General features: G+C 48.8%; 1 protein-coding gene across 1 annotated transcript in view; it reads left to right on the top strand.

The window, feature by feature from the left end:
* Nucleotides 1–13,860, top strand: part of LOC137435559 (uncharacterized) — a 142,258-nt gene that overhangs the window by 107,242 nt on the left and 21,156 nt on the right. Inside the window, exon 16 of the mRNA XM_078784188.1 lies at nt 1,570–1,674. Coding sequence (XP_078640314.1) covers nt 1,570–1,674 — 105 coding nt within the window. The remainder of the gene's footprint in view (nt 1–1,569; nt 1,675–13,860) is intronic.

Raw genomic sequence — 13,860 nt, 5'->3', positions numbered from 1 at the left:
GGGTAACCTCTATATGTACCGATTCAGTTATTGCGGACTTGATTTCAACCAATCGCGGTTTCTGAGCTGAGCAGTGATGGTTTTCTCGAACCTATTGTTGTTTCTCTCGCACTGTTATTGATAGAATGTCACCGAAGTGTAAAACGATAGACAAAAGTGATTCTTTTCATTTTATTTATTTTCTGGCTTACGGAGCTGCACAACAATTGAAGAACGATTCAGATGATTCAGACGGAGCTGCAGAAACGAAACACATCGACAGATTACAAAGGGAAACTATATAAGAGATTAATAGGGGAGGAATGGTGGGGGCGAGGGGGCAAGAAGTTGAATTGCTTCTGAAAGTTTAATGCGCTTTTTAATGTTTAATCTGCTTCAACGTAGCAGGAGACTTCATCGCAAAGCCGATTTATATTTATTTTACATGTTTGAGAGTTTCAATTGCGATGTGTATCTTTGGCTGCCGCCGAACTTCCTCAATATTTTCTCGAAACCCCCGAACCCTATTATTCCCATAGCAAATTGGTTTTAATTATTGCGGTTCTGAATATCGCAGCATTTTCCAGGAACGTATCCCCCATGATATTTAAGGGCTTACTGTACTTGACAGCTGCCTGAATGTTCCCTTTGAAGGATAGTTTACTTTGTCTTAATGCCACTCATGTAAATTAGCAGGGAGACGGCTTGCAGGTAGATCCTCTTATTCACGGAATCGAAGCACACTCTCACTGGGTTGGTTGTTCTACCACTCACTCAAAATTAAAAGAGTAAATTTTTCACAGTAGGAAATTTTATTGGCATTTTGCAGAATGCTAAGAACAGAACTATAACAACAACAACAACAACATGCATTTTAAAGGCCATTTTCCCTGCTAGAGCGGGGGTTAGCCTTGCGGTCCCCATGACAATCTTCTCCATTTTGCCCTATTTTCTGCATCTCTCCTTGTTAACCCCCTTGCCCGCATTTCTTCTTCCACCATCTTTAGCCTTTTCTTTAGCCAATGCATAAGAACAGAACTATAAACACTTCAAATTTCTTCTGATTCTTGAGACATTGCTTCCTTGCTGTATTTCTTCTCGCAAAGAAAGGCTTTCTTCATTACTCGACTTGACGGATCAATGTTCTCTTGGTCTAGTTACACCTCGACTTCTTCAGTCGCTGCATCAAAAGTCGGTGTCACAGCCATCTCTGGGTCAGGTAGTCCAGGCACTCTGTCTTCTTGATGGAGTGAACCAACTTTCAAGTCTCCAGACATCTTAGTACTTCACGAAAGCTTACAAGTCCTACAGTTACTATGGTGACAGCTATGCTGTGTGCATACGTGTAATAAGGAGTAATATGCCACACACAAATGCCAAAATATTATCTGTGAAATTGTACTAGAATTAGCATTTACAAAAAATTTCCAACTGTGCAAATCTGCTCTTTTGCAGTAAACCACCAAACAAGGTACACCACAGCTTCAGCACATAAACCAGGCCTCAAATGTGTTATGAGTCGTAAAAAATCTTCCAAATGTGTCTGGTACATGTCTGCTCTTCCCGTCTTCTCATATACCTAACTCCCAGGTGGGCTCAAAGACTGTAGCTCAGTGCGTTGAGTTTTACTACACTTGCAAAAAGCTCCTGCGTCTTGATGGCCGGCATGGAACCCGCCTTGCTACTGCAGAACAGGTAAACTCACTTTCTAATATCTCCTGTGCCAGTGTCTCTGTGACATGATTGGTCAATTATTATTATTATTTTTTAATGGGAACCCAAACGCTCAGACCACCTCGACGCTAATCTATCCCCTGATACCCTACAAAATAGATGTCTTTTTCTGATTTGCGATTTATAAAGTGGGTAGTTTTGCAATTAAAGGGCGAAATCTTCTTCACGATTAGCAGTGATGTCACACCATGAAGCCAGCGCCACTTCCGCATTGTTTACGGGATACATCGCGGTACAATTTTACTCAAACGGCGAATAATTTCGTATTTATACAAATATGCTGTAGCGATGCAATGCATAATTGCACTATATATATATATATATATATATATATATATATATATATATATATATTAAAGGTAAAAGAGCATATATATATTGTTGCGGAAATGAGGATTGTGTTTTTTTATTGTGTGTATTATTATTATTGCTTTATTCTGAGCCCTCCTTGCTCCAGTGTGTATAAAGGTCAAAAGGGCGTCCCGGTAGTTAATTCCATAAAGCATACATTGAAGGACACTATAATATCCCTGTTCAGTAGTTTATATCCTTATTATGTGTTTTAGGGTCAGGCCTTGTCTTCCATTAAAATGACACTCCATTGCACCAAGTGAAAAAGATAGATTCCCTTCATTCTTCATTCCCATTCCCAAAAACCTCCATTTCCCCTTTCGTCATGGCCAAGCCTCAATCTGCCAATTACATCCCCTCCAAGTCTCCATTGCCAACTGCACTGGGCAGTTGGCCAGTTTGTTACAGCTGTGGGTTGTTTTCGCCCCAAAGCCGCCATTGAACATGTGCTCGGGTTGGGGAAGAAAGGCGTGCCCGCCCGTCGTCATCAAGGGCGGAGCCAGAGGGTCGCGCGACCAACCAGGGCCGAGGTGAGCACACCGATGGGCGTGTCCTAAAAGCCGGCGGCTTAATCGCCGGAGGCGCTATAAAGGCGCGCGCGCAAGAAGTTGCGAGGAGGTCCATGACAAGAGAAGAGCTGAGTTGTGTGTTTTTGGGAAAGAGCTGGGTTGGTCGTCAGTGGTGGTCAGTGGTTGCGTTGAGTGGTCAGTGGTTGCGTTGAGTTGTCGGTGGTGAGGAGTGATTGAACCAAGAGGAAGAGTTGGACCAAGAGAGAGAGAAAGAGTGGTTGGACCAAGAAAGAGAGAGGAGAGAACCCGTCACGCCAGACCCCCCACCAGCGCGTCGGCTCCACCAAGCAGCTCCGACCCGTGATCCCACGCACACGACAGGATCGGTGGCATCAGCGGCCGTCGAGGTCCAGCCCGACGTCCCGTGCGGGATCAAGCTCCAGCCACACACCTCCTTCCAGCCAATCCTGCCTGCAATTTCCCCATTCGTGTACGTGAGTTTGTTCTGTTTGTTTTGTCCCTGGGAATAAATTAAGACTGCATAGGATAAGCTAGTAATTTTCACTGTGTCACCTGCTTTTTCAATGTTCCCTGTACATAACCGTGACTGCTCCTTTTGCTTGTGTGTGTAAATAATAAATCCCGTTACTCTTCTGTACGTCTTCTTCTTCCTCTTTACATTCGGTCGCTTTAGAGTTTTCCATATTGAATATCTGTGGCGCGATACGGCCAACGTTCGGGTGAATCGGGTGAATCGGGGAAACTGTTAGGTCGCGGTGCCATCCGCTCGGCAAACATAACATCCTTAACCGCGGACCGTAACAATTGGTGTCTGGGAGTGAGATTCGGGGCCCGAAACAAATCTTTAAAATACCTAGAAAAAATTTGGTCAAAATTTGGAGCGGCCGAAATTTGGTTTGTTTTAAAGAAAAAAACCCGAATTTTGAAATCGCGCCATGGCTGGTCAAGGCGATCGGATGCAAGTGGGTGAGCTAGAGGAGGGGTTAGGAGTAACCCAGGATCAGAGGGACGAAGTAGAGGAGAACATTGGCAATGTGGTTGAGGAGGTTTCAGGCGCGCAAAATGGCGTCCTCGCGCACGTGGGTGTAGCGGCACCAAATTTTGCTGCGCCCGTGACCGTAGCAGCGGCCGCAGCACCAATGAACTGGGGCCTATTCATGCAGCAGATGCAGGCCTTCATGGTCAAGGCGGATGAGGAGAGGGAAGAGAACAGGGGGATGAGAAACCAAATTGTAGGAATGGGAAACCAAATGGAAGGGATGGAAAGCAGAATCAAGGACGAAGCGAGGGGTACTAGTGAGCAATTAAGAGACGGGTTAAACAATATGGGAAATAAATTTGAGGGTTTAGACAATAATTTTAAGGGGTTAGACAAGAAATTTGAGGGGTTAGACAAGAAATTTGAGGGGTTAGACCAGGGGCGGGCAACCCCCGGCCCGCGGGCCACATCCGGCCCGCAAAGGCTTAGCGTCCGGCCCGCCACCCTGCTAGGCTTTATTATTGCAATCCGGCCCGCGGACCTCCCAGTAAAACTCATATCATTTGTAAATGTAAGAGTTTATATTTAGCCGGTCTGAATTCAAGAAAGGGACATTTTGTCTTCAGCACCGTCCTCTTCCGGAAGACATGCGCACGGGGAACTGTCTTGCCTAGACACCGCCTGCTTGCTGATAGGCGGTCTTTTCAAATCAGCCGGCATGTGATACGGACGTCCTTCCGATTCAGTCAGCTTGCGACAAACGTTGGTGTCTGGGACAAATAACTTGCAACAAAGAGGTAAGCGACGCAGAGTTCTCTAAACCTATTTCAATTTTCACTTTCTTTCAATTTGCTTTGTTTTGTTTGTTAGAACATGTTATTATCTTTCATTTGCTGCGTTTAAATAATTTTATTCTCCCTTTTTATTTGTAAAAATAAAAATATAACGAACTTTCTATTTGTAAAGAAAAAATATATATAACGAACTTTCTGTTTGTAAAAGAAAAAAGAAATTGACGAACTTTTGTTTAAAGGGAAAACGAAATTGACGAACTTTTGTTTAAAAGGAAAACGAACTCTTTAAAAAAAAAAGTATGCAGACTGATTCATTTCCTGTATTTCAGTTTTACGGTGAAACTGTGTCATATTCAGCGTTGGCCACGTGCGCGCAAAATAAATACATTCATCTGTACAATTCGTCTTCCGAGATTTTTTGTGCCCCAGATTGCTTGCTGTTACATCATTTATTCATTGCTGATATACCTAATTTTCTTCCTTTTCAGCTCATCATGTCTGCGACCCAGCGTGTTAAGAAGAGGAAAGTGGACCTCGAGCGTCGGATCTTCAACCCTGAGTGGGAGAAGTACTTCTTCATCGAGCGCTTTGGACAGGCCCAGTGCCTCATATGCTTGAAGACTTTGGCTGTCCTAAAAGAGTACAATGTGCGCCGCCACTGGGAGACAGAGCACCGCTCGTCAAACTTCGCGTCGGTGTCTGCCACCGAAAGGAAGGACGCCATGGTTAGACTATCAGGCAACTTGGAGAAACAAACTTCACTCTTCCGCAAGCAGAATACTGAGGCCGAAAAGGTGACGCGCGCCAGTTATGAAGTCTCCCGCATCCTTGCTCGCCGAATGAAGCCATTCGCGGATGGGGACTTCATCAAGGAATGCCTCCTCGCTGTAGTGGACTCCGTCTGTCCAGAGCAGCGTTCCGCCTTTGAGAACGTGAGCCTTTCGTCCCGCACCGTTCGTCGCCGCATCGAGGATATGTCGGAAAACGTGCACGACTCACTCAAAACACGCAGCTCAAATTTCGTCGCCTTTTCCCTCGCTCTGGATGAGAGCACCGACACAAAGGACACGGCCCAGCTGTCCGTTTTCATCCGTGGCGTCACCGCTGACTTTCAAGTGTGTGAGGAATTCCTCCAGCTTGTCCCGCTGCGCGACACCACCACTGGGAAAGACATCTGCGACGCCGTGCTTCTGTGTGTTGATCAGCACTCCCTGGACCTCTCCCGTCTTGTGTGTGTGACGACCGACAGTGCCCCGGCGATGGTTGGTGAGAAGAAGGGCGCCGCTTCGCTGCTAGTGCGTCACTGTGCAGCCGCCGGATACACTCAGCCCATTAACAAGATGCACTGCATCATCCACCAAGAGTCCCTGTGCGCTAAGTCTGCCAACCTCGTTGGTGTCATGTCTGTCGTGGTGAAGGTCGTCAACTCCATCCTCTCCCGCAGCCTTAACCATCGTCAGTTCCAGGCACTGATGGACGAGGTGAACGTGCACTACAACGACCTGCTCTACTTCTGTGAGGTACGCTGGCTGAGTCGTGGGGCCATGCTGTCTCGGGTGTGCGACCTACAGCAGGAGATTGCCACCTTTCTACGTCAGAAGAACCTTCCCCACGCTGATCAATTCTCTGATCCGCGGTGGCTAGCTCGCCTGGCCCTGCTCACGGACATCACGGCGCACCTGAACACCCTCAACATAAAGCTGCAAGGCAAAGACATTCTCGTGACAGACATGTACGCGCACATCACTGCCTTCGAGGTTAAACTGCGCTTGTGGGAGGCTCAATTGGCTTCTGGTCAGTTTGTGCATTTTCCTCGCCTTGCTGCATGTGCCCCTGACGATGTGGACCTGGGCACTTGCGTTAGTGTCGTCAACTCTCTACGTGAGGAATTTGCTTCCCGTTTTGCAGGAGTCAGGGTGCTGGCTGCGGACTTCAAGCTTTTCACTGCTCCCTTTGACTTCCCCGTGGAAGACGCCCCTGCCTCCTTACAGATGGAGTTGGTGGAGCTGCAGTGCAACGATGAAATGAAGGCGAAGTTCCGCACCTCTTCTCCATTGTCCTTCTTCCGCGACACCGTTCTCCCTTCTAACAATTTTCAAAAATACATTGCCCATGTCCAACGCATTGTGGCCATGTTCGGCAGCACCTACTGCTGTGAACAGCTCTTCTCGAAAATGAAGTACACGAAGTCTCACCTTCGCTCCCAACTCTCGGACCGCCACCTCAATGACATTCTTCTGTTGTCTACCTCAACCATCGAGCCAGACATGGAAATACTTCTTCATGGCAAACAGCACCAGCAGTCTCATTGATTTGTAGAGTGTTCAATGCAATTTTTGTACAATCTATTCATGTAAACAAAATATAGTAATTCTGAGATTTCGTTTTTCACTCCGGCCCGCGATCTCCTTCCAAAAGTCTCATCTGGCCCTCACTCTGAAAAGGTTGCCCGCCCCTGGGTTAGACAATCAGATAGAGGGGGTGAAAAATGGGTTAGAGTGGTTAGAAAACAAGATGGAAAACAAATTGCGGAAAATAGGGGAGCAATCCGCCCGAGAAATTAAACAAATGGGAGAGCAGATAGAGGAGGTGAAAATCGGGGTAGAAACCAAATTGGATGCTCAGAGGGATGAATTGGGACAGATGAGGGTGGCATCTACAAAAGAGAGGGAGGAGATGAAAGAGGAGATACGACGAGGTGTAAGTGAGGAGGTCTCGGAGGTAAAGCGAGGTGAAAAGCGTATAGAGAAAGAGGTGAGGAATAATACGGCTAGGTTACAAGGGGGCATAGAGGACCTGACGGAGGAGGTGGAACAGCTGACGGAGGGACAGACGGAGTTAGTGGAGCAGGTACAAAGGAATACTGCGGTACTAGGAGGGTTAAAAGCGACACAAAGAGACATCAAGGACGACTTGATAGCGACGAAGAGGCAATGTCAGATGGTACGTGAGGGACTGACAACGAGGTTGGAAGAGGTGACAGAAGTAATGGAGACGAAGGACCGGGAGGTGAGGACGCACATAGAGACGGTCAAGGTAGCCTTAGAGGACGAGATTGAGGAGACGCACCGGGAAATAAAAGAGGTGAAGCAAAAATTAGAGGAAGTGGAAGAAGAGGTGAGTGAAATTAAGAAGAGACGGACAGAAACTAAGAGAGAAATACAGGAGGAGGTGATGGAATATGTACAAGGTCGGTGCTCAACTCATAATGGTGTGCTCACTAACCAAATAAAGAGTTTGCAGGTGGTGAAGGAGGTGCGGAGACGCGGTGCCAAGGTGAGTGGCAATATACGTGGAAATGTACATGAGGTGAGGGGAGCTTCAGTCGGCTTGGGGGTTGTTGTGGACCCGGGTGTTCGTGAGAGGCCGTTGGTGAAGTGTGCGACAGGTATGGTGTGCGAAGGAGGAGGTGTGCGAGAATGTCCGACTCGGGTGTGTGAGGAAAAAGTGCGCGCCGAGGAGTGAGTGTGCTGTCGAGAGTGAGTTGGTCGTAGCGCGTGTGCAAGGGGGCACATGGAAGCGTGGTGTGGTGAGTGTTACGGAGGAAGTAACGGGAGAGTGTGCGCAAGAGGATGCGCGAGAAAGGTGTGTAACGGACGGGTGCATGAGGAAAGAGTGCGCTGTCAAAAGTAAGGAAGAATGCACACCTGTGGTGAGTGTTACAGAGGGTGTAACGGGAGAGTGTGCGCAAGAGTGCGCGTGAGAAAGGTGTGTAACGGACGGGTGCATGGGGAAAGAGTGCGCTGTCAAGAGTGGTGGTGAGAGTAGTAAGGGTGACACGGAGCGTGAGTTGGTTGTGGCAGGTGAGAAAGGATGTACACCTGGAATGGAGGGATGCACACCTGGAATGGTAGAGCGCGTATGGGAATGCACGCTGGAACTGGTAGTAAGGCACGTGGTTGGGTGTGCGAGTGAGAGCACACCTGTGATTGTCACAGAGGAGGTGACCGAGGAGGGGGCGCGAAGAGGTGTGTTGGTGAGGTGTGCGAACGACGAGTGTGTGCCAAGGTGTTCGGTGGTCAGGTGTGTGACCAAGTCTGTGAGCGAAAGAACGAGTGCAAAAACGAAGTATGCGGGGTGTACGGGCGGCGTTGGAACACCGAGCTCGGTGAGGGTGAAAGGGGTAGCGTATGCGTGTGAGCATGCAGGTGAAGCATCGACGGTAACCGGGTTAGCGGTTAGAACGACATTTAGCCGAATCGGGCCCTCGGTGCGCGCCAAGCAACTTCTCGTGCCGCGAGGACCAGTGGGGATCCGAACCACGGCGGTTTCGAAAGAACCGCCGTACGCGATCCACGCTGGGCCTCGCTCGGAACGGCCGCGTCCGTGCTCCACTAGGCGGAGCGGGCAACCCGATAGGAAGGGTCGTCATGGCGACCCCTTTTTGTTGAGGCTTTCCGGCAGGTCGAGATCGGGCCATTGGATGTCTCCGTGCCAAGGTGGTGCGTGGGATCTCGGCCCGGGTAAGCGTCCTTCCCTTCACCGAGTGTCGGACGCATCCAGCCGCCGGCACCAAAGAACCCGCATTCATTGCTCGGCTGTACGAAGCCGAGCTTTGGAAGTGAATTGGCGCACCGAGAGGCACTAGTAAGTAGACTGTGATGATGAGAATAGTGTTTTGGCCCCGAAATTAGAAAAACAAAATTTGAGGATTGGCAGTGATGATTGGCAGAGGATTGGCAGTAATTGGAAAATTTTTGATTGGTTGGAATTTGGAGAGCAAAATTGGTAGTTTGAGATACCCGATGTGGTGGGATGGCAACTCTGCCATCTCTCACAGCGGAGGCAAAGGAGCACTAGTCTTATGGGGTTTATGGCAGTGTAAGCTCACCGAGGGAGGGTTTGGATAATGTGTAGGGACCTAGAAGATGACCTTAGGTAACGTTAAGATTAGGTAGTGACAATGATACCGGTAGTGGGGACGCAGGTAGATTAGTTGGATGATAATGACGAGGGGAGCGCAATAGTTTAAAGGGACGACTGGGAGGCGCGAGTTTCAGATGGGAGTAGGTAGATGAGATGATGCCGTGTGTTTGATGATTGTGAGTTGTAGTGTGATTGCACAGGTGTGCAACGACAGGTGTATGGAGAATGGTTGTGTGGAATAAATGGTCTGGAATATATGGAGTATTGGAATGGATGGTCGTGGAGTGAGTATGGTGGAAACAATGGAGTGGAGTGGATGGTGCGAAGGTGTGAGTGGGGGAAGGATGGACCCCCATCACGAATACCCGGGGAGGGTAGTGTAAGTGTTAGGTCGAGGGTACAGGTAAATTGTGGTTGGATATTGGCATCTGTGGTGCGGGTGAAAGAATGGTGTTTGGATGGGTGCATTAGTGTTGTGGAAATGGCTGGGCGTGTAGCCTGTTAGTGTGTGTAGTTGGTTTGGGCACTCCACCACTGTGAGGATGTCGACCAGGTAAGGCCGCAGGTGGGCTCTGGGAGCCGGTAGAGTTGTTGTGAATGGGGCCCGAGGATCCGGAGGACGGACCCGGGTAGCCCAGTGCCAGAGAGCACCGAGGGGTGACAGAGCCAGGAGGAGCCTTCCCCAGTTAGATAGGTTAGGTGAGGAGCAGGTAAGCTCGGGTGGCAACTACAGTGGTGGAGGTGTGCAGGTGGGTAGACCTGCTGGGAGAGCTGCACGACCCAGCCCGGAAATTGTGCAAGGGCACCGGGAGATGAATCGGGGGAGTGAGACCCCAAATTGAGAAGCACCACAGTTTGGTCAATGGGAATTGGTTTTTAGAACCCATAATGTAAGTTGGCCAATGGATTGGCAGGGAAAGACCCCGGGTAGTGTAAAGTGTGTTAATGTCATTTAGAGGATAGTTAGGATGAAGATCTCCTCGCACCATCTGCATCCACTCACCTGAGCTGACGTAACTCCACACCATGCCATGTTTTATTATTTTTATTGTGCAGATGTTTGGAATGAGAGACGCATCATGACGTGGGTGTGACATTGTGCTTGATGTTCCATCTCTTCCTCCTTATGAGGATTGATGATGAATTGGGTGATGGCAAAGTTTGGATAGAGGGATTGTGAAGACGAATTTGGTGTAGGGGAAATATGGGGAAGACGTGACAGTAGTGACGAATTTGTAAATGTGTAGATTTTTTGTACATATGGGGTAAGAGCAAGGGTAGTGTAGGTGACAGGGGGGGTGACGTACAGTAGGGATGAGCTTTCTCACTTCGCTCTCCGTACGCACTTCGCCTTGCATTGCCTTTGTTGATGTGTACCCTTGTGACCTTACCCCTCGCTCATCTGTCTTCCCCCTTTTGTCTCCCACATGAGGACCTGTGCGCCATTGGGCGCCGAGGGGAGCGTGCGTGAGTCGGCCATTGTGCGCCCGGAACTCCCAGAACCAGCTGTCTGCATCGATGCACCACATTATGGACCACATGTCTGTGGCTGAGCACCACTGATGGACCCCATGGGTTGGGGCATGGCCCCTCTGCTGGAACCGGCCAGGAAGGCCCAAAATCTTGCTGGCGGACCTTGATCACAGGGCACCGATGCCGCACAGGTGAACCACACTAGTCGGCCCCTGTGGGCCATAAATAAATAGACATGGACACATTGGGTGCATTTGTTATTGCAAATAGGCCGCCAGCAAAGGAAGATGACAACACCAGGAAGACAGTAATAGCCAGCAGAGGGAGCCGAAGAGCAAGAGACCACCTGCAAGGTTAGGGGTTGTTGTTTTTATTTTTTATTATTGAACAATGATGACTGTGCACCGATTGGTGCTTGAGGGTGTTTTGGTGTGTTTTGGGTGCTTTCATGGTGCATTGATGCAGAGCAGACTGTCTCCCCCCCAGAAAGAACAATCACAGGTCCTGGGTTACGTTTTGCAAATAAAGTAGCGTCACTGTAAATAATGCTCCCCACCGTCAGTGTGTAGTTTGAAGACCATTCTGCAATTCGGTTAGCTGTGGGCGTGAGTCTGTTAGGTAGGGTGCAATGGAGCAGCGGGACATATTTATCTATGTTTTAAAACTGTTGCACTCAGGGTCAGGTTAAAAGTAGAGGGAACTACACCTACGTGTCACACTAAATTAAAGTTATAGGCCCGGAACGTGCCTAAGAGGAGGAGGGTGCAGTGTTGCGGAAATGAGGATTGTGTTTTTTTATTGTGTGTATTATTATTATTGCTTTATTCTGAGCCCTCCTTGCTCCAGTGTGTATAAAGGTCAAAAGGGCGTCCCGGTAGTTAATTCCATAAAGCATACATTGAAGGACACTATAATATCCCTGTTCAGTAGTTTATATCCTTATTATGTGTTTTAGGGTCAGGCCTTGTCTTCCATTAAAATGACACTCCATTGCACCAAGTGAAAAAGATCGATTCCCTTCATTCTTCATTCCCATTCCCAAAAACCTCCATTTCCCCTTTCGTCATGGCCAAGCCTCAATCTGCCAATTACATCCCCTCCAAGTCTCCATTGCCAACTGCACTGGGCAGTTGGCCAGTTTGTTACAGCTGTGGGTTGTTTTCGCCCCAAAGCCGCCATTGAACATGTGCTCGGGTTGGGGAAGAAAGGCGTGCCTGCCCGTCGTCATCAAGGGCGGAGCCAGAGGGTCACGCGACCAACCAGGGCCGAGGTGAGCACACCGATGGGCGTGTCCTAAAAGCCGGCGGCTTAATCGCCGGAGGCGCTATAAAGGCGCGCGCGCAAGAAGTTGTGAGGAGGTCCATGACAAGAGAAGAGTTGAGTTGTGTGTTTTTGGGAAAGAGCTGGGTTGGTCGTCAGTGGTGGTCAGTGGTTGCGTTGAGTGGTCAGTGGTTGCATTGAGTTGTCGGTGGTGAGGAGTGATTGAACCAAGAGGAAGAGTTGGACCAAGAGAGAGAGAAAGAGTGGTTGGACCAAGAAAGAGAGAGGAGAGAACCCGTCACGCCAGACCCCCCACCAGTGCGTCGGCTCCACCAAGCAGCTCCGACCCGTGATCCCGCGCACACGACAGGATCGGTGGCATCAGCGGCCGTCGAGGTCCAGCCCGACGTCCCGTGCGGGATCAAGCTCCAGCCACACACCTCCTTCCAGCCAATCCTGCCTGCAATTTCCCCATTCGTGTACGTGAGTTTGTTCTGTTTGTTTTGTCCCTGGGAATAAATTAAGACTGCATAGGATAAGCTAGTAATTTTCACTGTGTCACCTGCTTTTTCAATGTTCCCTGTACATAACCGTGACTGCTCCTTTTGCTTGTGTGTGTAAATAATAAATCCCGTTACTCTTCTGTACGTCTTCTTCTTCCTCTTTACATTCGGTCGCTTTAGAGTTTTCCATATTGAATATCTGTGGCGCGATACGGCCAACGTTCGGGTGAATCGGGTGAATCGGGGAAACTGTTAGGTCGCGGTGCCATCCGCTCGGCAAACATAACATCCTTAACCGCGGACCGTAGCAATATATATATATATACAGTGTGTGTGTGTGTGTGTGTGTGTGTGTGTGTGTGTGTGTGTGTGTGTGTGTGTGTGTGTGTGTGTGTGTGTGTGTGTTATAGCTCTCATACGAGCCTAGACTAAGTATCCCCAAAAAAATAATGTGCACACAACTGAATACCAGTAAGTACTTATTCGGCCGAGGCAGCGAAGCGAGGTTGAGGCCGTTTGTTTATTCCGGCTACGAGTGCTACGTGAAACACTGCAACACACGGCAGCAGAAAACAGATGTTTTAGAAAGCTGGCCGAATTCTCCATCCAATCATCATATCACTTTGTATGAAGCTAGCTTTTACCATTGCACACATTTCTTATTTAGTCAACTTGGTTGTGGGATGACTTATAAGGCCACATAATACAGGTTGATGAATCCTTCCTTAGTATTGGGACAGAGCACACTGCACAAGCACAAACACGTCTACACTTGCCACCAGTGATAGTTTGAACCCAAGTTTTCTGAGCCCGAACCAAAAAAAAAAAAACCAGGAAAAGGCAGTGTCCCGAATCAATTTCTCAAAATTTTCCAGAAATTCCCGGGAAACGATTTGTTGGGAAGAAAGACGAGCTTGGCCTCTATTTGTTTGGAAGCTTTTCTTCGCTCAGGCTCGAAAACATTTAGATTTCCCCCATCTCTAATCCTTGTCATACGTGGTGTGTCAGCGGTGTGGCACAATTGCTGCTGGTGTGGCACAGTTACTGCCGGTGTGGCACAATCACTGCTGCTGTGGGACAATTACTGCGGGTGTGGACCAATTACTGTGGGTGTGGCACAATTACTGCCTGTGTGGGACAATTACTACCTGTGTGGGACAATTACTGCCTGTGTGGGACAATTGCTGCCTGTGTGGGACAATTGCTCCCTGTGTGGGTCAATTTCTGCCTGTGTGGGACAATTGCTGCCTGTGTGGGACAATTACTGCCTGTGTGGGACAATTACTGCCTGTGTGGGACAATTACTGCCTGTGTGGGACAATTACTGCCTGTGTGGGACAATTACTGCCTGTGTGGGACAATTACTGCCTGTGTGGGACAATTACTGCCTG

This window comes from Myxine glutinosa, chromosome 9 (genome assembly GCF_964187855.1).
Source record: "Myxine glutinosa chromosome 9, kmMyxGlut1.1, whole genome shotgun sequence".
Taxonomy (NCBI): domain Eukaryota; kingdom Metazoa; phylum Chordata; class Myxini; order Myxiniformes; family Myxinidae; genus Myxine; species Myxine glutinosa.
This window is presented reverse-complemented; position numbering and strand designations above follow the sequence as displayed.